Source organism: Alosa pseudoharengus, unplaced genomic scaffold (assembly GCF_046254945.1).
Source record: "Alosa pseudoharengus isolate Yale_2024_CS ecotype anadromous, Long Island Sound unplaced genomic scaffold, YU_APseudo_1.1 YU_APseudo_1.1_scf_18, whole genome shotgun sequence".
NCBI lineage: Eukaryota > Metazoa > Chordata > Actinopteri > Clupeiformes > Clupeidae > Alosa > Alosa pseudoharengus.
Genome location: NW_027468650.1, coordinates 29,145,679 through 29,171,344, shown reverse-complemented (window position 1 = coordinate 29,171,344; position 25,666 = coordinate 29,145,679). Strand labels below are relative to the sequence as shown.

At 44.9% G+C, this 25,666-nt stretch overlaps 1 protein-coding gene across 1 annotated transcript in view; it reads left to right on the top strand.

The window, feature by feature from the left end:
• sema5a (sema domain, seven thrombospondin repeats (type 1 and type 1-like), transmembrane domain (TM) and short cytoplasmic domain, (semaphorin) 5A) overlaps positions 1-22,420 on the top strand; it is a 114,774-nt gene extending 92,354 nt beyond the window's left edge. Inside the window, exons 16-22 of the mRNA XM_076290834.1 lie at positions 3,224-3,449; positions 11,276-11,485; positions 15,326-15,496; positions 16,860-17,015; positions 17,795-17,839; positions 18,421-18,632; positions 21,009-22,420. Coding sequence (XP_076146949.1) covers positions 3,224-3,449; positions 11,276-11,485; positions 15,326-15,496; positions 16,860-17,015; positions 17,795-17,839; positions 18,421-18,632; positions 21,009-21,128 — 1,140 coding nt within the window. The 3' untranslated portion in view covers positions 21,129-22,420. The remainder of the gene's footprint in view (positions 1-3,223; positions 3,450-11,275; positions 11,486-15,325; positions 15,497-16,859; positions 17,016-17,794; positions 17,840-18,420; positions 18,633-21,008) is intronic.
• The last annotated feature ends 3,246 nt before the right edge of the window (positions 22,421-25,666 follow it).

Sequence of the window (25,666 nt, the reverse complement as noted above, 5' to 3'; positions counted from 1 at the left end):
GCTCCCTGTCGTTAATGTGGACGAACAGCCCCAGTTGGCGAATCCAGCGCCGACCCGCCCGCTGCTTAATTGAATCCAATTCTGCGTCCCCACATGGCCGCCGTCATGTCTCGCTGCCTTCTGCAGAGTTATCACTTTCCGCTAATATCCGCGGAAACACAGAGATGTTAGGCACTGGTTTGTCGACTGAGGGTGAAATGCCAGCGGTCCCCTGTTTTTCCACCCTTAATGTGCTTTTATTAGCTCCATAGATGCAAAGGCATATGGGGGGTGGATGAGGGCTGTGGTGGGGTGGGGATTTTCTGGATCAAAGGCAAGATTATTTCCCACAGGAAAGTGTTTTCCCAAAGTGAACTTTTTTTTATTGCAAATTTATTTTCATCTCCAGACAGATTAAGGGATTTTCATATGCTGATACATACCCACGCGCCACAACTCTGAAAGTCGTTGTGAGTCTTTTGTGTGGGGGTTGGATACTCTTTTTTTTTTTCCATCTCTATTTTTGTTCTACCGCTAGATGCTTTTTGATCACATTGCCGTGAGAGAGAATGTATGTTTTCTTTAATCTTGTCTTCATCTAGAGTATTTCACGTGATAATGAACAAAGACATGACAGATGTCTACTCCTAAACAGTGCAGTATAACTAAGACAGACCCAAAAATAAACCCTCTTTCTCACCAACCGCAACGCTTCTTTCAGAAATTACATTCTTATGTGTGCTTTTGTTGAAGAAGCCTCCAATTATGGTCCTTGTCCACACGTAAACACTTCTGATTTTCACACTATGAGAAGTCTCACAGCCTGTCATTAGAAATTCTTACATGCACACACGCACACGATCACCAAGCGCACAGACACACACACACACACACACACACACACACACACACATACACACACACACACACACAGTGTCACACGTATCCTCTGTCAGGGTGTTGATTTGTGGCTTGGTAGATGGCTCGCATGAAAGTGTGAAACCATTTGTCTGCCGAGCACTGCTGCTGTCTGCTGCCTGGACATCAAAATACGGCCACGGTGCCTGCCATGTCCGACAGCGTGAGAAATGGTTGGCTTTTAGAGATCGGTCTCACTAGCCTTGCTGGAAGTGGACTACTCACTGAGTACATTAGTTAACAGTAATGTAGAAGGTTAGAACAGTCATGAAATTGACATGAAAATCTCCTCATAATATAATGTATTTTCATAATGTTGTCTACTGTAATAGATGTCAAGGTGTATAATGGAAGGGTTCTTTTTTCTTCCTATTCTTCCTATTGGTCTTGCATTGTTCTCCTTGCCAACCCTTTAGCAAACCCTGTTCCAACTTTATCTGTTACCTCAATGTATTTGTTTTAAGATACATGTGTATGAGGAGAGGGGCGTGTGTGTGTGTGTGTGTGTGTGTGTGTGTGTGTGTGTGTATCATGTGTGTGTGTGCCTGTTCGCTCCTCCAGCCTGTGCTGACATCTTGACGGATGAACACAGAAGACTCTTATCTTATTTTGTCAAGGTCTGGCAATCACTCAAGGTCTACTCAGCATAAATAAATAAATAGAGGAAAAATGGCCACATCAACCCTTCGCCTTCCAGATGAACAGATCGCTTACCCACAATTCATAACCCCCCACCCTCCACTCACACACACACATGCACACACACACACACACACACACACACGCAAACACACATACACACACACACACACGCACACACACAGAAATACGTATACACACACGCCCCTCTTGTCTCTATTTATATTTTTGATGTCAGAGTGTGTTCTGATGGCTAAATGGCAACCTTTAATATTTGAAGAGGCTCTAGATCATTATGCCTGTAGACCTGGCGAGAGTGGTGTATTATCGCTCTGCACTGATGGCTTGAGTGATTGAAGGACTTTCAGGGGAACTAAAAAGAGGACACAGCCAAGCAGGAACTAAATTTACGGCTCCGTCTCCTCGGAAAGGGCACGCGCCACACGTTGTAGGGCAGTCGTGCATGGGCAGCTGGTTTCATTAAAAAACGCTGTCTTGCAGGAAGCCAAATGTTTGGTTTTTGTTGATTATATAGCGATTATAGAAAGTTTGAGTCCTTTTCAGAGTGAAACAAAACAATTGTCTAAAATGACCTCTTAAAGTAAGTGCAATCCGCGTTCTTATTTTAAGAACAGTAGACATCACAATAAAAGTCATGAAGAGTCATCAACATGGTTATTGAACCATGAAACAGAACCCATCTGTAGGTTGTGTGTTCTACAGTAGAACTCTTTAGTTCCAAAGAGAATCTTGATCAGCCTGATGGCTGCATGGGGTGGCAGACAGTGGAGGTGTGAGGTCGCACCACAGGCTGTTCAGAAGCCAAGCATCCAGGCAAAATGGACGTGTCAGTCTGCGCACAGCTGTTTCGTTTTTCTCTCTACCTCTCTCTTCCTTTCATGCCTTGTCCCCCTTGTCTAAGCTCTATTATAAATGCTTTATCAATGACCCGTTTGTGACCCACCATGTTCAGCAAAGGGCATAATGGACATATTTTGTATGAGCTAGCAAAAAAAAAACACCACATGACACCACAGGAATTTAGTTACTTTTAACACACGTACACACACACACACACATATACATGCACACGCACGCACACACACACACACACACACAAACACACACACACAAACATACATACACACATATAGATACACACACATGCACACACACACACAACACACACACACTCACCACAGGAGGTTTCTGCATGATTGACACAGGCTTTTGGTCTCGCAGGCATGACTGATGCTGGGCTTGTGATCTCTTTCACAGGCTGGACTGATGTAATGCTTGATGTGTTCTCTCTACTGTCCATGTTGAGGAGGCAACACTGACCCCTTTGATGCCATGTTTGATTCAGTGCCCCTGTAACTGATGTCTGTAGATAATTTGTTGCTATACTTATTATCGTATGGTGATATAAGATGGTGGAGATATATGATGACACATGATGATATGAAATGATGATATGAGGAGGTAATCTACAGCTTTTTTTTTCATTCAGTTTCAAATTTAAGTTCAATCAAGCCTTATGAAGACTACCGTATCACAGTTTAATATTTCAGAAGCTGTCCACATTAATAGACCGTTTAATCTTCTATTTTGAAATAGGGAGAATTTGAGCAACCAAGATCCTCTCTCCCGCCCTCTCTCTCAACTCTCATCACCTTCATCCTTACAGGAGTACCAGTCCTGCAACACCCTTCCTTGTCCAGACCTCAAGAAGACCACCCCATGGACGCCCTGGACTCCGGTCAACATCTCGGACAACGGCGGCCACTACGAGCAGCGCTTCCGCTACACGTGTAAGGCGCGTGTGCCCGACCCCAACCTGCTGGAGGTGGGCCGCCAGCGGATCGAGATGCGCTACTGCTCCAGCGACGGCTCTACAGGCTGCTCCACGGATGGTGAGATCTAACAGCCCCTCCTTTTCTCTCTCTCTCTATCTCTCTCTCTATCACTCTCACTCACTCTCTCTCTTTCTCGCTCACTCAAACTCTCACTCTGTCTCTCTCTCTTTCCTTCCCCCTCCTACTCTTCCACCCTTCCTCCTCCTCCTCTTTCTTCCTCTCCTGTAATCTACAGTAATGACGATTCTCACTTCTCCCTTTCGTCTCATTTCTCTTCATTTTGTCACTCTTTCTCTACTTTCTTCTCCCTCTTCTTCTCTTGTTTTCTTTTGTCATTTCATTTTATTCTCTCCCTTCCTCACATCTATGTCCTCCCTCGATTTGCTGGTCCATGTAGACCCATTACAGCTGTTTTCTAAGCTTCCTGAGTTCGCTGTGTAAATGACCCCCCTCCTCTTATTGACTGCAAGTCTTTCTGAGTCCTCATGCTCTCCTTCCCTCTTTTTCTCTCTCTCCCTTTATTTTCTCTCTCTCTCTCTCTCACTTCTCTCTTCTTCCTTCCCTCCTACCTTTCTCCCCCTCCTTCTGTCTATCTGTTTAAACTTCCCCCCCCCCCATTCTCTCTTGTTTTCTCTCTCTCTCTTTCTGTTTCTCTTCCTCTCTGCACTGCTGAGACGAAACAAGCGTGTTAATGAACGGGGAATCCATTGAGACGCCCTAGAGCTCCGGACCGTGGCAAAAAAAAATCAACAAAAACAAAACCCAGCCTCCCCCAAGGCATGGCATCATGGCGCCGCCGCCGCTGTACAGCCCCCCCCCCACCCCCCCATCAACCTACTTCCTTCTCAGCTGCCATGCTGTGATCTCTCATTTCCTGATTTAGAGGTGGTAAACACACTAATAAACACACTGCTAATTGATGTGCAGCTTATCAGGAGCAGCAGGGCGGGAGGAAGGGGAGCATCATCCTCCGGATAACTGAGAAACCGCAGCAGCTAGAACAGCTATAAGGGTGAAGCTTTAAGTCGCTGGTTTGTTTATTGGGGCTCTGAGTTCTAACAGGGGGTCCTGTTTCTCGGGCAGACCTTCAGCGGGTATACGAGTGCCACCCTGTAGGCCCTGAACCCAGCAGGGAGGCTTTTTCAACGAAGCACAGCCACACAACATAATGATTTCCACACAGCTGGCATAGCTTGCGTCACCACCTTGTCTTTGGCGCCAGTGAAGCTTTTGATGCAAAAAAAACATTGGGTGGTAAATGTGAACCAACAGAAGCCAACAGCCAACTGACATAAGCCAACTTAATTTAGTCTGAGTAAAAAATCCTACACACACACACACACACACACACACACACACACACACACACACACATACACACACACACACACACACACACACACACACCCATCACATATACCCTCATTGAGCCCTCTTTGTTGCCGCTTCTAAAAGGAGCTTTCAATGTAAATTGGAAGAAATAAAGGAAAATCTCTGTGTGGTTCATTAGAGGCAGAATTAGATGTGTTAATTGGAACTGTTCCACAGCAAAAAGAAACACTGAGTTTCCCATTTACAGAAAAGGCAGTGACTTTTATTGGGGACCCAGTGGGTGCAGTAAGGCTGTCTTTGGTGACTCAAATTAGAGGAGCACTAATTGGAAGTGTAAAGAGAATGACGCCATTGACACTAAACATAACAGCGTTCCCCTCTTTTAAAACACAATACAATGATATAGTAAAGAAGTCCAGTGCTTTTATGCCCTCCAACGCTGAGTAGGCCACAACTGACCTCAGAGGACAGAAAGAGGGGGGCGGGGGGGGGGGGACTGGCTCGCTTTGAAAACTTTAGTACAAATAAGACGAATGAAATTAAAAAAAAAAATTTTTTTTAATGGAAATTAGATCAGTCTATATCAGTTACAAACAAACCTGCTGGAGCTGTTACAGTAATGGCTGCCACTGTCTCCACCACACACATCATTTCCACCAAAAAGAGTCTCACTGTCTGCCTGTGGAGAGAGGTGGAGAGAAAGGGGTAGAGAGGGGGACTGCAAGCAAAATTATTGGATAGAGAGAGTAAGAAAGAGAGAGTGTGTGTGTGTGTGTGTGTGTGTGTGTGTGTGTGTGTCTTTGTGTTAGGGGAGGTGAGACAGAGAGAGAATGTAATGAGAAAAAAAGAGATTACCACTAAAAAGGTGAGAGAGAGAGAGAGAGAGAGTGTGTGTGTGTTGACATCACCACCCTTTCCCATTTAAAGACCTATCACTCCTGACCGATATCCACAGGCGCTCCGCTGCCCTCCCCCTGCACGCTCCGTCCGTCTCCCCTCTCATACACACACTCCTCTGCAGGATGAATGCTCTCCGCAGGCCCAGAGGCCAGTGGTTCACTTAAATCAAGCCAAGGGCCACATCCCCCCCATAATTACCTCCATCCTGAAGGGGGTGTGTATTGATGGCCGGGACGCGGCCAGAGAGTAGCCAGAGAGGAGAGCAGATGAGCGGGCTGAAAGGAATGGACTGCCACTTGATAAAGATTAAGCTTCGCCACCAGGCCTCGCCTTATCGATTTGAATCTATAAGCTACAGCCGCTTGAAAGGAGGCACTAAAGCAGCGTGACACAGAACTGATGTGGAGACTCAGGGGGTAACTACATGGAGCTGCGGCTGAGGACGGCAACCAGGAGAGCAATACTGGAACACAGAGAGGATTGGGCTCCTGTTGTGATGGTGGTTCATGGAAAGTTATGGTTATGGTTATGGGATTTGACAGACGCTTTTGTCCCAAAAATATATAGCAATAATGGAATGAATGTAAAAGCATTGTAATCATATTGATCAAATATCATTAAATATCATATTTTTCGAAGAATGAAAGTCTTTGCCAAGTGGAGTTTTGTAGATGTAAATGCAGTAGGTTATAGGTAACTATGCGTACCTGTAATCTATAACACTGCATGACAGATAGATGAAAGGCTGCATACTGTTAGCATGACTCAGATTTTCTTCCTTTAGTGATTCATTGGTGAACTACTTTGGGCCTCTAGAAAAAAAAAATTGAACATGAAATCTGATCTTTTACAGTTATGTGTGGTATGTATATCGGTATAATTTGCATGCGTAGACCAATAATACGCTTACAAGTAATGCAGTGTGAAGAAAAGCCCCCTTTGAGGCCTTTGCCTCATATTTATCATGGGACGTTACAGATATGAGTCACTTTATCAGCTTTTAATACTTTGTGCCCCCTTTGTGTGTCTGATGTTAATATTTTTCAAAAGTCAAAGCAGCCAGACTATCAGACGTCGGTGACATTTTAAGATGGAACGTTTTTTTGAAGTTACTTCCCTTAGCAAAGTTGAAATCCAAATCTGCTTTTTGCAGATAAGCCTCCGTGTTGATCTTTTTTTCTGAGGAAAAATGGGAATTGACGGATATCTGAGCTTCCTAGTTTGAACCCTTTCCTCTGACACAAGACTTTTACTTTTGTACTGATGCTGGTATGTATGCTGATGTTGACATAAGTTAATTAGATTTAGGAGACTGTCCTGGCAGCACCTGATGAACTTCCATTGCTCATAGCTCAGTTGACGGCTATCAGTTAATTGCTTGCAAATTTCACTGACAACTTTGACCACTTCTAATGAGTCCTGCAGTTAATTTATGAGCTCAGAATATTTTTTTCATTCACCTGTGCCAGCACATCAGCAAATCGTTTTAGAAATGTTCAAGGAAAAACTGCTGCAGTTGTGCTTCCTGGACAATACCAATTGATCTTGGTGGCGTTAATGTAGGTTTTGTCCTGAGGAGGAATGCCAATGTCATTTTTTAAAAATGTTGGCCAAAACTCAAAGGCTTTGTGTGTGGACCTTGAGGCCTATCCCCGCTCTATATCAAAAGTAGAATGAGCCAGAGAACAATACTAATGATGGCGCGGGCACTGGCGCCTTAATGCAGGGGCTTACCTGGGCTTCAGGCCAGGGGCCTCGACCAATCAGGGGCCTCCTAATAATAATAATGATAATCAATAATAATAAACGTCGTGTCCGTATTCGCGGCGTCATTAGCCTACTCTGGAGCCGAGCTAGCCTAAATAATTGAGCACATCGTACTGCTCTACAATTAGGCTACATCCATGCAGAGGCCCCCTTTGTCTTCTCCAATTCTAAAATGTAACAAAATGTAACAAAACGTAATAAATCCCAACGGGTGTAGAGGAGCTAGAGGAGAGGCTGAAACTGACTGACACACTTATCATACAAACTCTGGAGATAACGTGGGTAGGTATGAAGCAACGATAAACGAATGACGTGGATTCCTGTAACTGTCCATGAAAACAGAAGGCATAGCAGGTAAATATCGTAACAAATAGCCTGGAAATGAAACGGCTTTAAAAACATGTATTTCACTTGTCTCATTGGAGTGAACGCAGAACATGGGCTGTGGCGCAAATAAATGAATTAGTGATCTGCATCTCCGTTCACCAACAGCTACGTTTGTGCTAACCCATTCGCACATATACGTCTATGTTATGTTTTCTCCATTGTTAACGTGAGATATGTCTCCATGTAGTGTAGTGATAATGCATAAGGTAGCCATGTTCACGTCACATGAGCCAGCTTGTTCTGTAGGCTAAATTTCTGTCCCTCCCAAACTGCGTTAAACTGGTGTGTTAAGTAGACAGAATTTCAAAAAAACTCCTGGGGAACCCCCCGACACGACAAACACATGCACTTTTGAAAAGCTTTTAAACGTCCATGTGTACCCATCTTTTAACTTAGCCTACAGCCAGTGTTCAACGCTTGTTTTCGTGCAGTAGGCTAGCCTTTTTGATAAGCGATGTCATGGGTAGGCTGACGTGATTCGAGGGCTTTCTGTTCCTGTTTATGTAAAGGTTTTACATGCTGAATAATGATAGGCTACACTGCATGTTATTAACCAAAAGCGCACGCTATGTGTCGGGTCAGATCGCGGGCCGGGTATCATTTAATCATAAATAATATTTGCGGTTGGGGGGGGGTCCTTAAAAAACATGTAGCCCAGGGGCCTCGGGTGGTATTAAGGCGCCCCTGGGCGCGGGCGGGTGTAATTTGACTCTATGCGGTCCGAGAGAGATGCCACCATTCTTCCTGAGAGAAACAAAATCGCATGTCAAGGGGACAGCCTCGGCCTGATCCCGACCTCTCGCTCACAGTAGAAGGCCAGATGCTTCTAGAAAAAACTGATTACTTGCCATCACCACCGTATGCCCTCCACTCAATAACGGCTCGTGGGGTTTTCTTTTCCCCCTCTCTCCTCGAGGATACTGGCTGATATGTCAAATGAGTTTCACCACTGCTGTTTACAGGTTACTGTTTTGAAGGAGCCAACAAAGGAAAACCTCTGTCTTTCTCATTAGCCAAGGTTGTGGGGCCAGATATATTGATTTATAAATCCACCGACAGGCACTGAATCACACATAGCCATGGGGTGCGTTGACAGTGGGGGGGGGGGGGGGGGGGGTGGCTCATATTTGTATCTCGGTCACCACTGATAACCTACGATGTTCACACACGCGGATGTTGCGGTAATTATCTTCTGTGTGCATTGTTGCGCGACCCGTCCCACATTCATCAGGGAGCAGCCCTTAATTGCCCTCTCACTAACTTTTAATAAGCGCCCACGACACTCCCGACACTCCACTTTGCTCCATGGCGACCGTTTGACAAAGCCTCCATTGCTCAGGGAATTGTGTCTGAGTTGAGCGCCGTAATCCATGCGAGTGATTAATTTTCTGGATTATAGATGACATGATGCAGTCCTTCTTTTTTTCCCTGGAGAGAGAAGAAGCCTTGATCTGATTGTCCAAGAGGAAGGAGGACGTGTCTCTTTCTCTCTCTCACACGCACACACACACACACACACACACACACACACACACAGACGCAAATCTAGGACATGGTAAATCCACATTTGGCTCTAAGTTTCTAAGGCCTTTGGAGATAGAATAACCATTGTGATGGTGTTGTAATAGAATAAGAATTAGTCTCTTTTTCTAATGCAAAAATCAATACTTATATAATAAATCACTCATTTATTAAGAATGGTCTAAGAGGACCCATGTATTTCCAGAACAGATAAAGAGCTAAGGCACATCAGGACAGAGTGAAAGAGATTAATAATGCCAAGTTTGCTAGTCAGCAAGCTAATGAAGCTAATATGGAATGTTTTGCTGTTTGTGAACAGGAAGGGGAGCAAATCACCATTTAGCGTAGCAGAGAAAGACATGCATACTTCGGTCAATAAAGCGATTCCCCTCCAGTGCATGAATACTCTGACAAGGGCAGCAGTCCTGTCAAATGACCTAGCTGGGCTATAACTGTAGCTCGACTTGTGCTACTGTGCGTGTAAACCTACTGACAGGAGTGCCGCATGTTCTCCAGCAGGAGTTTGCTTTGCAGGTTCACTTGAGGAGTTGTGGTGTGCCGTTTGGCATGTGGGGGAAGTGGCCCTTTTGTTTTGAAGGTGTTAGCAGATTATGGAGTGTAGAGAGTCTGATGAGGGTGGAGGAGGGGGTGCTGGTGTGGGCAGAGGATAAAGAGGGTAGGTCACAGCCAAGGCTGCTCCTGCTGCTGCTGCTGCTGCTGCTGCCGAGTCCTGAGTCCTCCAACATGACTTGAATCAATAAGGAGTCTCCGAGCGGCTGTCGGCACCCACACAGACACAGATACACAATAGCACCACTGAGGTATACACACACACACACACACTCACACCACACATACATACACACACACACAACACATACACACACACACACACACAAACACACACCACACATACACATACACATATACATGCACACACCACACACATACACACACCACACACATATACACACACACTCGCTGTTGAGGTGCACTGTGTTCACTGTACACAGGTGCATACACACCAACTGTGACATACAAACATACAGACACAAACCCACTGTGACAAACAAACATCTCATATAGACCCTTTCAACAATAAAAACAAAAACAGTGCTTGAACATTCTATTTGGGTCCCAATCTACCTCCTCTGCATTAAGATAACATATGGAATGTTAAAAAGGAAGTCTTGTGGGGCCAACTATGATGCTCAACTATGATGATGGAACTCTCTTGAAAGGGTCTATACAAACACATGGGGACATACAAACACAGGAGCCATACACATGCAGTGACACACACAAAAACAACACACACACACACAAACACAAACTATTCCCCCCATCCATAGTTGCTTCTACCAACAAATGTCAGCATGTGACTGCTTAAACACTCTGTCCTTCAGCTGAAGCAGGAAAAGGAATACAAAGCACCAGTGGACCAGGGACTCTTTATGCATTCACCATATCAATTGAGGCTCACATTCTGTTATGACCGTGGTGCAACTCCCAGGCCGCTTCCTGTCCCTGTGCCACAGAAAAAGGCTTGATACTCTCCCTAATGTTCTCCATATGTTTCAAGTTTTATATTTGCTAACAAAGGCTCCAAGGGAGCAGCAGTGTCTAGAATAGATATGAGTCTGGGAATTCTCTTAGCGTTTTAAATGTGCCTGATTTAGATGAACCTCTGCTAGTCAGTCAACAACTTGTTGTTCTTATGGGACTGGATATGTGGCCAGCTAAAAGTGGGGGAAACATTGGCTTATGTTTGAGTGGCATTTGCTACAATCTGCATCTGCAAGCCTGCTGATTGTTAAGTTAATGTTTTTTAAGTAGGGGTTTTGTTAAATAAAAGTCGATCTGTCTTTCCCCTCCCTCCTTACTTTCTCCTCCCTCTCTCCCTCTCCCTCACTCTTTCTTTCTCTCTCATTCCCTCTCTCCCTCTCTCTCTCTCTCCCCCCCCCCCCCACCCTCAGGTGACCTCCTGCGTTCCGGTCGTATCACAGGCCTGACGGTGAACGGTGGCTGGTCAGCGTGGGGCTCCTGGTCTCAGTGCAGTCGTGACTGCAGCCAGGGCATCCGCAGCCGCAAGCGCACCTGCACCAACCCCAAGCCCAAATACGGAGGCCTCAGCTGCCTGGGGCCCGCGCAAGAGTACCAGGAGTGCAACATGACGCCGTGTCCAGGTCAGGAGAAGAAAACACACACGCGCACGCACACACACACACACACACACACACACACACACACACACACACACACACACACACACACATACACACACACACACACACACGTACCCACACGTACACAAGTATGTACACACAAGTAAAAGTGTGGCCAAGAATATACAAAGAGTATATATTAAATCACATTAACAAACCTGAAATATCCAAAATGGTGCGCATGCACTATGAACACCGTGACTGATGTATCTAGAAATACTGTATATCCACTCTGATTACACGGCAACCACAAACTCAACCCACTGTTCACATTTGTGTGTTATTGAGCCTCACCATTTACTGCATTCTTTCAATAGAGTAATTTTATTACCTCATCCGCTCTATGGTTCAAACGAGGTTACCTTTTCACTCTCAGAAATGTTAGGGTGCAAATTGCAGTTAATGAATCATGAAAAATCCTTCTAAAAAGTTGCACAAGTTTTTTTTTTTTTTTCCAAAGCCTGTGCCAGCCGGCTGAAAGCCAGTGTCTGTTTGTGGCTGTTCAGCCCTCGGTTTCTTGTTGGGGATCTGGAGAGCAATCCCCATGGTCTCCCTGTGTGTGCAATTACATGGGAGGATTATTATTCTCCGAGCAACAGGAAGCCTCAGACACAATGCGTTTCTTCTCATCAACACACTTATGGGCTTGGAGCTAGGACGGGTGTTCGCTAATTAGTCGAGTGGTCCTTGTCGCAGGCGGGAGAGGAGGAAAATTCATCGCCTGGAGTGGCGTCATGCCATCATGATGTCTACGTTGCTACGCTCTACGTTGTTAAAAGGACACCTGGCAGAAAAGGACGTGAGCGCCAACAGACAAGGAGGAAGTTGCATTTTGAGATCATTATCAATCACGCTCGCGTTGTGGAGGTGGAGGAGGCAAGCGTCTTCTGACAGCTCCTCTCGCCGGAGGCTTCTCGCCAACAGCTATCCATCATCGTATCTGTGAGTGTGCCGTTGTAAGTCACGGCGAGCCAAAATCGGCACCGGTGCTCAGTTCTGCTTAGTCATCCGGTCGAGAGTGTCCTTGAAGCAAGCAGATTGGCCTGTAATGGTCATCTCATCCTGTGAAGGGCCCATTGAGACGCAAACTCAAGGCATGTGATGTATCATCCTCCACAGTCAAAAGCTTCCCTGCTCCATCGCCTCAGCCCACACTCCCAAAGGGCCGGAAGATGACTACAGACACACAAAGTTTCCTCTGTAGTTTCCTCTGACGTATGCAGTACAGAGAGCTTTCATGGCTTTCATATGAAGTCAACAGGTGATCGGATCTGACCCCCACCTCTGGTGTCCTTTTGTATCTGGAGTCCTTTTATACTTACAGGCCTTGTGAGATGGTGGAACTTAAGAACTCACTGGCCTTGTGAGGTGGTGGAACTTTAGTACCGGTACTCACTAGCCTTGTGAGGTGGTGGAACTTTATTAGTCACTGGCATGGCGACGTTGTGGAGCTTCAGTGGTCATTGACCTTGTAACGTGGTGGAGCTTCAGTAGTCATTTGCCATGTGACGCAGTTGACCTTTAGTATTCACTGGTCTTATGACATGGTGGAACTTTTAGTAGTCACTGGCCTTGTGGCATAGTGGGACTTTAATTTGAACTTTCATGATAGTTGATTTAGAAATTATATCAAACAAATCTTTATAATAAAAGTTGAGTCAGGTGCTCTTAAGTGTCAAGGGGAAAAATTCAATGAAGTAGAATGGGAGAAATAAATCTAAGGCAATCCTCCAGTTAAAAAGTCTTTATGGTGTTCAAGCTGGACTGATGAAAGATGCCTGTACTTAGCGGCTCATGGCCTTCAGCAGTGAGAGTTCTCTTCTGAGGAGGTGGCTGAGCTAGTGACTGAAAAAATGTACAGGATGTATGTGTGTGGTTTTTGCCACAATCCAGCAAGCAGTTGACAATCCAAGTAGATTCATGTCAGATCAGGGCCGTATCAGGGCCAAATCCGCATCCGAGTCAGCGGTTATCGGAGAACAATCTTTGGAGTCTGTTGAGCTGATAGGGAGGATGTGCCTGGCAGTAATGGAAAGAAAGTCCTGTTAATTTAAAGAGATCACAATCAGAAAAAATAGGGATAACTGCACCTAATCTCAGACTGGAGCGCTTAAGTCCGATGAAATTGGAACCTGTCGTGTGAGGTGAGGGGATTTTTTTTTCCCACCTCTCACTCACTAAACTCTGGGTGTTTTGTCCCAGGAGGTGAGAATTGCTCTCTATCAGAGCTTTGAAACACATTAGCAGTGTGTGAGGAGCTGGGGAGAGCGATGCTAGCTTTCCAGCTAGCATTCATCTGGCTTGGAAGCTAATGAATCGTTTTGTTGTTGCTGCCGCCCCTGTAAGAGATGAGACGATCCGTCATACGGTGGCAGAAATTGACTGATCTGTCACTTTCCGATAGAGAAATTACGGGGGAAGATGACTAAAGCCTCTGAGGTGTTCAATTACACCCTCTCTGACGATTGTGGCCTCTTTTAAAACCAATTTTGGAATGGAGCTGAGATTTTTTTCTTTTCCCCCCTCACTCTCTCTCTCTGTCTTTCTGTCTCCCATCTTCTCACTCGCTCTTTCTCTCTCTCTCTCTCATAAAATACAGGGAATAAACCCACTCAGTGTGTCCTCAGGATTTCATTTTTACTTTTTCATAGCTGCTATAAAATGTACTAGGTGACTTAGGAGTCTGTCTCAGACTTCACAACGTGAAGAACCTTCTGCAACTCAACGGCCAGCCTTCCAGAAAGAACATTTTGGAATTATCCTTCCTCTCAGAGAGAATGTTCTGGAACTCTCTCAGTCTCTATGGTCTCCTTTAAAAAAAAAGAGAGCAGTGGAGAGCAGAGCGTATAGCAACACACAGCCCCAGACTTGTTTACGGGGGGGAATAATTAGGTGGTGAGGTGGCTGTGATTTTTACCAGCGCTCATTACCGCCACTGCTCTTTGCCAGCCATCACATCTGATGCTGCTGGAGGGGGGTTGGAAGGGGAGGCTGGGGGTGGGTAGAGTGGGCTTGGAGGGGGGAAAACTGATGGTTCATTTACTTTCGTTAATTAGAGTTGGGGTCAGGGTTGGTCCACCAGGGGACCGGGGGTCTGGTAGCTGTCTGCAGCGCGTAGCGCACTCCTCCACATCTGTGCTGCAGTCACCCCCAAAACGCTGGGCCAGAACCAGGCCAGATCTGCCCCACATCCGTCTGGGATCCTGCCTCCATCTGCGAAATTTGTTCAACGCTCTATTGGCCTCACAGGCGAGGTCACATACTCCCCTAATTAGACAGTGCATGTTGAAGGTGATTGGTGTTCCACTGCGTTGCCTTACATAGGCATACTGTGCCTGCCAGATATGTGCACTTCTGGCCTGGCTTGGCTGCGTTTGATGATCAAACAGCACATTACCATGTATGATATATTTATCTATATTCGTGTGCTCATATCAGGAATGTTATGATGAAAGCTTTCATTTCCACACTCACACATCATTGGTGTCGATTTTATGTTTAACTCTGTCGAGTATTGAAACAGGACTTTAACCACTGAAATAGGTTTATTTTTCTTAGGCTGCTGCTGCGTTTTATCTCCTGCTGTTTCCCATTCTTCAATAGAAAATACTTGTTAGACAACTTTTAGATAACTGTTTTGACAAGCTTTTTAGTACTTTGTTATGAAGTGAGGCTACATTTACAGTCTGCCAGATTCACTCACTTAGTTTTCTGATTTAGCATTCAGCACTGCTTGTCCGTCGCTGATAGCATGCGTACTGTAGGATCTCAGAGTGAATGTTGTCCTTGTGTTGTTTGCAGTGGACGGGGGCTGGTCGTGCTGGTCACCTTGGTCCAAATGCTCGGTGACATGTGGAGGAGGGCACTACATGCGCACCCGCACCTGCAGCAACCCCCCACCGGCCTACGGAGGAGACATCTGCCTGGGATTGCATACTGAGGAGGCTCTGTGCAACACACAGCCCTGTCCAGGTACTCACATACACACACACACACACACTTATAACCACCTTCAGTTGTACATCTTCACATGTACACACACTGTTAAATATGTATCTGCATGCATACTCTGAAATACAAAAATAAAACATGCTGCTGCTGATTTCGTTGAGTGTGTGTGTGTATCATAACTTTGTCAGAACTCCACAGTTCAAATGTCAGCCTTTGAGAATCAAGCATTTGAAACGTAATGCCCTATTTGGGGCAAACACATTAAAATGAGTGAAACAAGCCAATAAGGTGATCAGCGCTTCTGCTCCAGATCCAGCCTATCAGGGGCCCCCAGAGGGTTAAACACATAGTGCTGGGAGAAGCACTGGCTCTATGCAAATGTCAGGCCATCCATTAGCCGTGCTCCGACAGATGCTCTCTGATGACCTTTTATCTGCCGCGTCCAGCCCCTCTCCATCACCCAATTAATTACACTGCGCTTGCATCAGGCCACTCTCCCTGGCACTCCGCGGAATGTTAGTATGGGTTGCCGACGGATACGCCGGAATGTTGTGCGTGGGTTGCCGACGGATACTGCTGTGAAAGTGAAGCCACAGAGAGGCGTTTCGCTGCAGTGCTATCATCCATTCTGCCCTGTCAAGGGCTGGCTTGACCCTTTGATGCCGTCTGACCTCACGGGTTTCTTTTTGGCCAGTGTATGTGTTTTTGACTTACGGCCCTAATTAAAAATTGGGGCAAAGTGCAAATTCTGTCAACAAGCAAAGTTCTGCTATTATCTTGCCAATAAATGCTTTGTTCCTCATGATCTGTGTAATACTTTATTATGATGGCCCATTAGGGAAAGCCAATTAGCCATCTGTAACTCTTTAGCTTACAAAAACTCAGAAAACATTCAATCCCTACTGAGCCAAGCTCTCAAATGTCAACACCGCAACACTATTGAATACCAAGTCTACACAGGTTCATACAACAACTTATTCATCTTAATTCACCTGCAAGCCTCATGCAAGCCTCATTAATGAGTATTAAGGGACCCTACTTTGGAAAGTAGCTTACTTTAATTTCTCCTTGAACTGCTTAGCATGGCAATCAACCGCTCAATTATCCTAATTGTTTACCTTCAAAACAGAATGTAATTTATTAATGTACCTGTAGTCACATGTGTTTTATTCCATTCTGTGGTTTAGAGGGCTTACTTCACTTTGCTGCTGAAAATGTGTGATTTACATATGGTCAGGATTAATGTTCTTCTAGTATAGGTGAATAATGGCATGCTATAGCTTGTTGAATGTGAAGGTATCATTATAGATTTTGAAGAAAGATTTTGATTTCTGAGCTGTATTATTTCAAGCTTATCATGCTTCTTCTTGTGTGTCCACCCCAGAGAGCTGGTCGGACTGGTCCGAGTGGACCCGCTGTGACGCTCTGGGCGCCCAGAGCCGTTTGCGCCACTGTGACGTCCTCTTCCCCACAGGCAACCAGTGCTCAGGCAACAGCAGCGAGACGCGGCCCTGCCCGCCCGACTCCAACTTCATCCCAGGTGGGTCCACGTCCGTCCCTCCTCGCTCACCGGCGCTCGCCACTCGACCTCGACGGCTCTATCGAGCGCCGGACAAACAGGGATCTCCCCTTATTGACAGGCCGGTAACGCGAGACACGGCAGGCGCATCGACCGCTGCAGCTGTGCGAGAGATAATTAGGCTCTCATCCCTCTCCCCTGTCTCTCCCAACCTCCCTCATCGGAGACTAAGTAGGCAGATCGAACAAATGCATTACAGCGATACGTAACAGTATCATTTGCATTCGCCAGCACAGGGGCGTGGGTGACTCGAGCTACTCATTCTACACGTGTGAGAGCCAAGTAAAGGCAGCAAGTCTTTAATAAACTCTGCAGTCTCCCTATCAAGTGTTGCCTGATAGACACAGATGTAGCCTGAGATGAACAGTTAGCGTCCTGTTAGCGTATGCAGTCGCCCTTTAGTCTGGAGACGATGCGAAGCTCCTGTCACATTCAGTGTGGGACTGGTAAAAATATTATGTGTCCCCTCCACAGCTCGAGGCCCTTCTCCCTGAGTTACGTTCTATTACGGCTCATTACAACAAAGTGTCATACTTCATTTATTTTAATGAGTCTCACAGCTTATCGTAAAGCTCTACAGGTGCGGCGTTAATTATCAGCCATTTCAGTTTTATGAGGATCCATTCCTTTTTGGATTCGCCAGTAATTCTTTCGCCACTTTCAAAGCGGACGGCCATTCATCACCCTAACGAGTACCGTGTCTCCACGTCTTGACTCTCTCTTTTTCCCCCTTCCTGCAGAAGTATCCATCGCTCGCTCCAGTCAAGATGACCGGCGGTGTGGAGGTAAATGTTTTATGCCATCTCACTGTGCTAGACTTCTAATGGCCCCAACTGCAGAACACAGTGGAGAGTTCAACTTCAAACTCTACAAACTTTGACCAAATCAGACCAGGGTTGTTTTGTCCTTAAGTAAAGGACAAGAATAGCACCTTGTTGGATTGTCTTGTTGTTGCACCTAGTTTTTACATCATGTATAGCCACCGAGATCTCTGTATCACAATTTGGGACGCTTTTTTCTTATGCAATGCATGTAATCAATCTTATCATTGAGTATCCTTAGGTACAGAGTATTTTGTAGTGAGTAATTAAGTTTGAGTGTGATGCAACACTGTTAAAAAAGATTTAGCACAAGGAACAATGTGTATGAAAATTAAATGTTTAAGGTGAATAGAATTCCTAACTGCTCTTTCTTGTAGCAACCTAGAGTTTAACTGTTAGAGTTTAACTGTTTTTCATTTGATTAGTGTGCAGTTCCATTAGTGCGAATAGCACATCGTTCAGAAGTTATTGGATTTCTGTTTTTTTTTCATTGTATATGTTACTCAGGGATTACTGGTACTTAATATCTCCTTCTCTGTCAACAGACTTCAACGTGTTCCACATGATCGCGGTGGGACTGAGCAGCTCCATATTAGGTTGCCTGGTGACCTTGTTGGTGTACACCTACTGCCAGAGATATCAGCAGCAGTCCCACGATGCAACCGTGATCCACCCCATCTCCGCAGCACCGCTGAACACCAGCATCACCAACCACATCAACAAGCTGGACAAGTATGACTCGGTGGAAGCCATTAAGGTCTGTGTCCTCCTTTACCCTCCCTCCTCCAACCATTAGCGTCCTCATTGTGTGTGTCTTAATGTAGAACCCCTACTTGGAGTTAAGTGTATGTGTGTCTGTGTGTGTGTGTACAGTATGTGTGTGTATAGTATGTGTGTGTACTGTATGTGTGTGTGTGTGTATGTGTGTGTGTGTTTGTGAGAGAGAGAGAGAAAGAGAGAGAGTGAGAGAGATAGAGTGTGTATTTGTATGTCTTGTCGATGTGCAGTGTTGTGTAAGTGCGCATGTCTTCATACACCGCTTTCTCCAAAGGTCATGACTAGTCAAGCGCTCTCAAGGTAAACTGCCTATGCGCTCACTCTTCTTTGCTGTAAAGCCTTAGACATTTCAGTGCAATTACATTTTACAGCATCTTTATTTTTTCGAGTGAGCGCCTTTTTTTCCCCTTAATAGGACTGAAACAGGTTGAGTCATTTAGTGAGGGCAGAAGAGAAACTTTTAACAAGCATGGGCCCCCACAAAGAGAAACTTTACTGTATTAAGCGAGTGAGTACTTCAGTGCCCACGTGTGCCCCCCCCCCCCCCACACACACACACACACACACACTCTGCCGAGAGTTATGCTCTCGCCAGGGGCTCGAGAATCGGGGGCGAAATAATGCTCATCTCATTTATGCTGTGTGACTGATGATTTTGTAGGTCAATTTGGCTGTTGAATAATTTAACAGCGGGAAAATAAGATTTGCAAAATGCTGAAATAAATGAAAATTATAAGACTTATAATATACCTTGCCTCGAAATATTGCATAGCTTACTGAGAAAAAAGAGTTTCAATCACACTGTTAATGAAACATGCCAATAAAGAATGCTGAAGAGTAGTGCATGAAATAATTCATAGTGAGGTATGTGGATATGAGAGAAACATATGTAATTACCAGATGCATTACAGTGATCTATCAAGCCTTTACAGTGCTGCACCAACAGACTAACTCCAACATGTTATACTGCTATAACCACAGAGGAAAGCTGTTAGTTGTATCATTGATACATCATACACTAAACCAGGATAGTAGCCATGAGAGAGTCCATGTCAATGTGTTCAGGTGTTCTGATGCTACTCTCGATCTTTCATGTAATTATGGTAGTCCAATTCTAATAAATTGCCGGCCCTCAGTCAAATGCATGTTTTCTTTGCATATGCCATGTTTATCTGTTATCAGATCCTTTGCCTCCAAAAAGTGGCCCACTGTAGTTGGCCTCCTGGGCTTGTTGTGGTTAAGTGCCCAAAATGTTGCAGTTGGGCACCAGATAAATTCTGTTATAGTATGACAAAATAAAGAAGAGACAGAATTTGGACAACTTTGAATCCAAACTAAAACGCCGCCCTAGAACATCTCAGTGGCATATGTAGCCAGTATCTGCCCATCTCAGTGTCCTCCACCATAGGGCAAGACATACAAAACAATGCTTGTAGGTTCAGTCCTAGGAGCTTAGTGTGACTCTTGCCCATTCCTCTTTGCAGCCTGACGTTTCCATACTGTTGCCCCTGGATGACCACAGCTTGCACCAACCTCTGTCCTCTAACATTGGCGTGCCGTGTGGCCTGGAGATTTTCTACTAACACCCTCGAGCAGAGCTCAGCCTTCCGCCTACTTTACGACTCGCTGCCTACCCACCTACCTATCTACTCCTTCCTCCTCCTCCTCCTCTTCTTCTTCTCCTCCTTCCGAACTCTGCCACCCTCCCGTGACAGCCCCTCGTGTGTGGCAGGTCGGCTGGCACTAATGCCCTCTCTCCCCTCTAGCCCCTCACCATCCATAAGCCATCCTCTCCACCCATAGTCTTACTCACTGGCCTTTGAGAAGGCAGTGTACAGTATCTCCCAGCTTTTCTGTTGACCACCCTCCCGCCTCCCTGTCCCTGAAATGACCCCATTTTTATGTTGTATGCATGCTGTTGGGCTCGACATTTATTTTTGTTTTGTTTTGTTTTGTTGTTTTCCCCGTGCCTCGGTGTCTGTTAGACATATCTCTTGTCCTCGTGACTTTTTGTCATCCGTCACGATCATTACCATGCAATGATCTTTTATTTGTGTGGCCATTTTGATGTGGAGATAGCAGCCAGATGATTGCTTTTCTTGCCAATATCCTACTGGTACACAAACTCTTATCGTACCATTAGGTTTTATCATAGTGCCTGATGTCTGTTTAAGTTGGCTTGGTCTGGCTTTGTTTCTGTGATACTATTCTATAAAATGTTCATGCATTTAGTTAAAACTGCTTGATTTTCTTTTATCTTAAATCACAATGAAGCCTATTTAAGGAGGTTTTTAAATACCAATTTCAGGACACTTCAGGAAGTTTTATGTATATATATGTTTTCTTTCACCCACAGGCGTTCAATAAGAATAACCTGATACTGGAGGAAAGAAACAAGTACTTCAACCCTCAGCTTGCCGGAAAAACATACACCAACGCATACTTCACAGACGTGAACACCTACGATGACTATTAAAGGGATTACTTGTGACCAGTGCTGTTTGGATGGATACCCAAGTATCGATGTCATCATCACCATCACCTCATGCATACTATAGTAGATACCGTAGTTTGTCCGTCTGTTTTTTTGTTGTTGCTTTTTTGTGGTCTATTATGAGATGTGAGAAACCTTCCGTGTGGGACCATGTTACTGACCGATGCCAGCCGACGCCTGTTTAATACTGTGAGACTCGCTTCCACGCCAACCTAGAAGGACGTCAGTTTAGTGTCTCACCAGTAGCCTCGGGAAGTTCTTCTGCTGAGAAAACTAAATTTTCAGCTCTCTGTCGCGTGCAGGACAGAGGAAAAATCCTGGAATGAGGTCTATTTTTTTTCCCAACAAAAAAAATGAACTTGAAGAGGAAATAATCACTGTTCGACCCCTGTGAACAATACAGAGCCTAATGAAATAAAAATGATGAATTTAAAATGTTCTTTTTGCTTTTAGCGGATGACGCCACAGGAGTTGCTTTGCATGACTTCATCGGATGTGTCCTAGGTTGCTTCATCTTTTTGCATGGTTGATCGCATTCCAGAGTCTCAGGCCTGTCGTCCTGGAGACAGCTCTTCCTGTTTGTGCTGAGTCAGCAAGCCCCTGTGCCTCGCTGAGGAACCCTCTGTGGTGCCCAGTGCTTTCGCCCGCCCAGAAAGAAAAGTTTGGCTGAGCCAGACTAAGTCAGACAATCACAGTGTAGATACAGTACTTAGGGGCACTGGCCAGTTCTGCTCTGTAGCCAATGAAGGCTCTTGTTAGTTGAAATTTGATGGTTGAAGTATCAATGTTTTTGTTGTATAGTGAACTCACGACAAACTGTGTGTCTGTTGTAGCTTTTCTCGGTTTTAAACATTAAACTACAGGTTAGTTTGACCATCGTAACTCATGTCATCCATCCAAGTCTCTCACCTTTGGACTGTATACAGCGCAAGCTGAAAGTGTGAAACCGTATATGAATATTTTTCCCTAACATTTTGAGTATTACAAGCACATGGCAATGTTACATAGCTTGTTGACAGAATAGTAATTGTGCTACACTTAAAAATGGTGCTCCTTAACACAAGCTAATTGATAATTATGCCAACTGTTTTTATTCTTTATTTCAGGAAAAAAAAGAAAAAAAAAACTGTCAAAAAATGAATTTTCTGTTATGGAACTAAATATTCAACGCTACATGTTTTTTCAATTTCTACTAATTCTGCTTTTGTTTTGTTCTGTTTTTACCTGTAAGTTTTGTTCTGCTTGTTTTCAATGTGCATAAATTAAACTCGCTTCATATACCTGATGGTTGTCATTGTCTGCACCCTGCCAGTTCTGCGTACCAGAAGTCAGCCGGAAGGCAGCCAAGAGTGCTTCCCTGCAGTAGCTGTCCAGAAGAGTATAATAAATAGTTTCTCTCCCAAGGGGAAGGATACATGAAGGATACTGGGGCGTGCCATGTCTGGCGGATGTGGGTGGCGCGGCTAAGCGCAGTAGTGTTATTCCCCATCAACCTTCACCCTGATAGGCCATCTGTGTGAGGGGTAATTGACCATTGGCAATTAATCAAGCCAGGGCCTCCCTACCTGTGTGTATGAGTCTGTGTGTGTATGTGTGTGTGTGAGAGAGAGAGTGAGCATGTGAGCATAGGTGTGTGTGTGTGTGTGTGTGTGTGTGTGATGCGATGCAGGTCTGACTGAGTTAGATGAGTGCCTGGGTGAGAATAAATCTTACTTTCCCTTGTCTTGGGTGCTCTGTGCCTTAGGCTGTTTTGAGCCCACTGAGGTGTATGTCTGTGTGTGCATTTTGTTTAAAGATTGCCTGTTTGTGTTGTTTCAGTATCTTTGTGTTTGTTTATCTCTGACCAGTATATAAAGGTGTGTGTGAGATAGAGAGAGTGTGTCTTTACTTGTGTGTTCAGTTTGGTTTGTGCTTGTTTCATTATGCCCTTGTCTGCATTTGTAGCTATGCCAGTGTGTGTGTGTGTGTTTCTGTGTGTCCGTCTTGTGCAAATTTATGTGAGCCTTTTTGTCAATGCTTATTTGTCTATGTACCAGTACTATTGGGCTCAACATTGCATCCTTAATCGAGTGACTACCAAGATGACAATGCTTGTCTATATACAGGCTGTTTGATCCTCTAAGTTATTCCTGTACTACATGCATGAAGTCCAACACTTTGACCTGGCCTTGACCTGCATCAATGAATTAGAGGTTGATAGGAAGCCAATGAAAGCAGAAAGCAGTACACATGCAATACATGTCTAGGAGGAGACCTTGTCAGGTTTCTCCCAGGCAATTTTATTTGACTTGATGGACTGCTTCATGTCAGCTATTTACAGTAATTGCCTCCGGACCCCGCCCCCCCCCCCCTCCCTTCCACACACACACCTGATTTATAAACCCCCCCCCCTCCCCTCCCATGCTGAGATATGGGCTTGTATGAGTGTGTGACACGCATGCTTTCGCAGGCCCCTCTTGACCACAACTCATCCTGACAAAGGAGAGAGCTGTTGTGGTCTCATCGCAGAGCAAGATGCAAGCTTTTTTATTCCTCTGTTGAGGCTCAGACATACATTGAAGTGGTACAGTATTGGGTTAGGGTTAGGGGTTTTTGGGATTTACAAAAAATATTGGCAAGTTTTTACATTTGCGGAGATGGAGTCTTTTTCAGATGGGATGTGAATTTTAAGTGTTTTTTCTTTTCTTGAACTGCTTGGAAGCAGCCTCTACTTTTATAATTTAAAATGTCCTTATTTGGTTTCTGATGTGAACTCATGTGGGAAATGTCAATGCAGCCTCATATTATGACAGATATGATCTGTCAGGCAGGACAAATAAACATTTCTCTCCTCTGCTGTTTCTCCATTTCACACGTCCTATTTTTAGCTTTGGCCAGGCCCACACCGTTTGGGTTTCGCTGGGCTGTTCACATTCGGATGACATCTCACTTTTTCTTTCTTTTTCCCACCAAATGTGCCGTGCACACTTGCATTGCTATACCCAGATACTGTATGTAATCCTTTACATTTAAGTTGAAATGAACCAGCATTTATTTCATGCATTGGTTGGCAACTATTACTGAATGAATTATATATTTTATGTTATTTAATATTTGATAATGCCTAATCTAATTGTTTGTCCATTTGAACAGTCGAATTACATGATGTTGCTTTTTTCAATAGACATCATAGAAACAGCTTTTTTTTTATTTGTTTTTGTCAGTCAATAGACCCTGATTACCCTGTGTTTTTTTACCATTCCCTTTCTGTAAGGGTTCCTCAGAGCTGTGCATATATACCGTAATATTCACAACTCCCAGTAACATTTACGGCATTTGGAAAATAGTAAACACTCTTCGGTCAGCAGCGGGTGAGTTAAGTCCGATACTCAGATCAAGCAGTCAAATCAATTTAAACAAAAATGGGAAACTGCACATTTCTCAAGACTTAATCCATAGTCTATAAGAAATCACTGATGTTTACACTTTCACAGTCAGCACGTTAATCTTGAGCCTCTCTCGGCTATGACTCTGGAGTGAGACTGGAGCAGGTCTGTCCCTTACTGTGGCAAAACCCAGCCACAGCAGTCTGGACGGATAGCTGGTCCTGCACTGTGTGCCAGTGTTGTGTTCAAAACCCCCAGACCGCATCCACTACTTTTAATGTTCAACTTTTCTTGCTCTTTGTGCACTGTGAAGTCATGTAGGAAATGTCAATGCTTAGTGTGACATTCTAGCGGGCAGCAAAATTACGTATTTATTGGCCTCGTTGTTAATGTTTCCCATTACTCCCAAAGCGTATCCACAGTATGTCGTACAAGAGCCTCCCTCCCTTATCTGGAGCAGGCGCAGCTCTGGCTCAGTTCTGGTAGGCAACGGTGTACCACTGTTTGTTTCGAGTCTTCGGTGCATTAAGTGTAAAATACAATCTAAAATGGGTTTCTGTTAAATGTCTTTTTGTTTCATGGTCGTTGACTTAGACAGCCTCTGATACCTGGTGCAGATCTGCCCCTGGTTTGACACTGATCGAGTGCAGATCTGTTTGGGTAACTGACCGTTGGTAATTAATCAAGGCAGAACTTTCTGTGTGAGTGTGTGTGTGTGTGGTGTGTGTGTGTGTTTGTGTGTGTGTGTGTGTGTGTATGTGTGTGTCTGTCTGCTGTCTGTCTGTCTGTCTGTCTGTCTATCTGTGTGTGTATGTGTTTGTATGCGTGTGTGTGTGTGGGTGTCTGTTTGCTGTCTGTCTATCATTCTGTCTGTCTATCTGTGTGTGTTTGCGTGTGTGTGTGTGTGTGTGTGTGTGTGTGTGTGTGTGTGTGTGTGTCTGATGTGGTGTAGACACAGAGATGACAGTGTGTCTGACTAGCAGCTCCTCCACAGTGCCTGATGCTTTTTCACACCCCTTCCCCAATCCATCTTCCCTAATTTCACATCTCTGCTCCTCTCCCCTCCTCACGTCTGCCCTGGCAGGTGGATGTAACCCTGTGATCCCCATTTCAAACCGTGCCGTGGCTTTCAAAGATGTGACTGGCAGAACACAC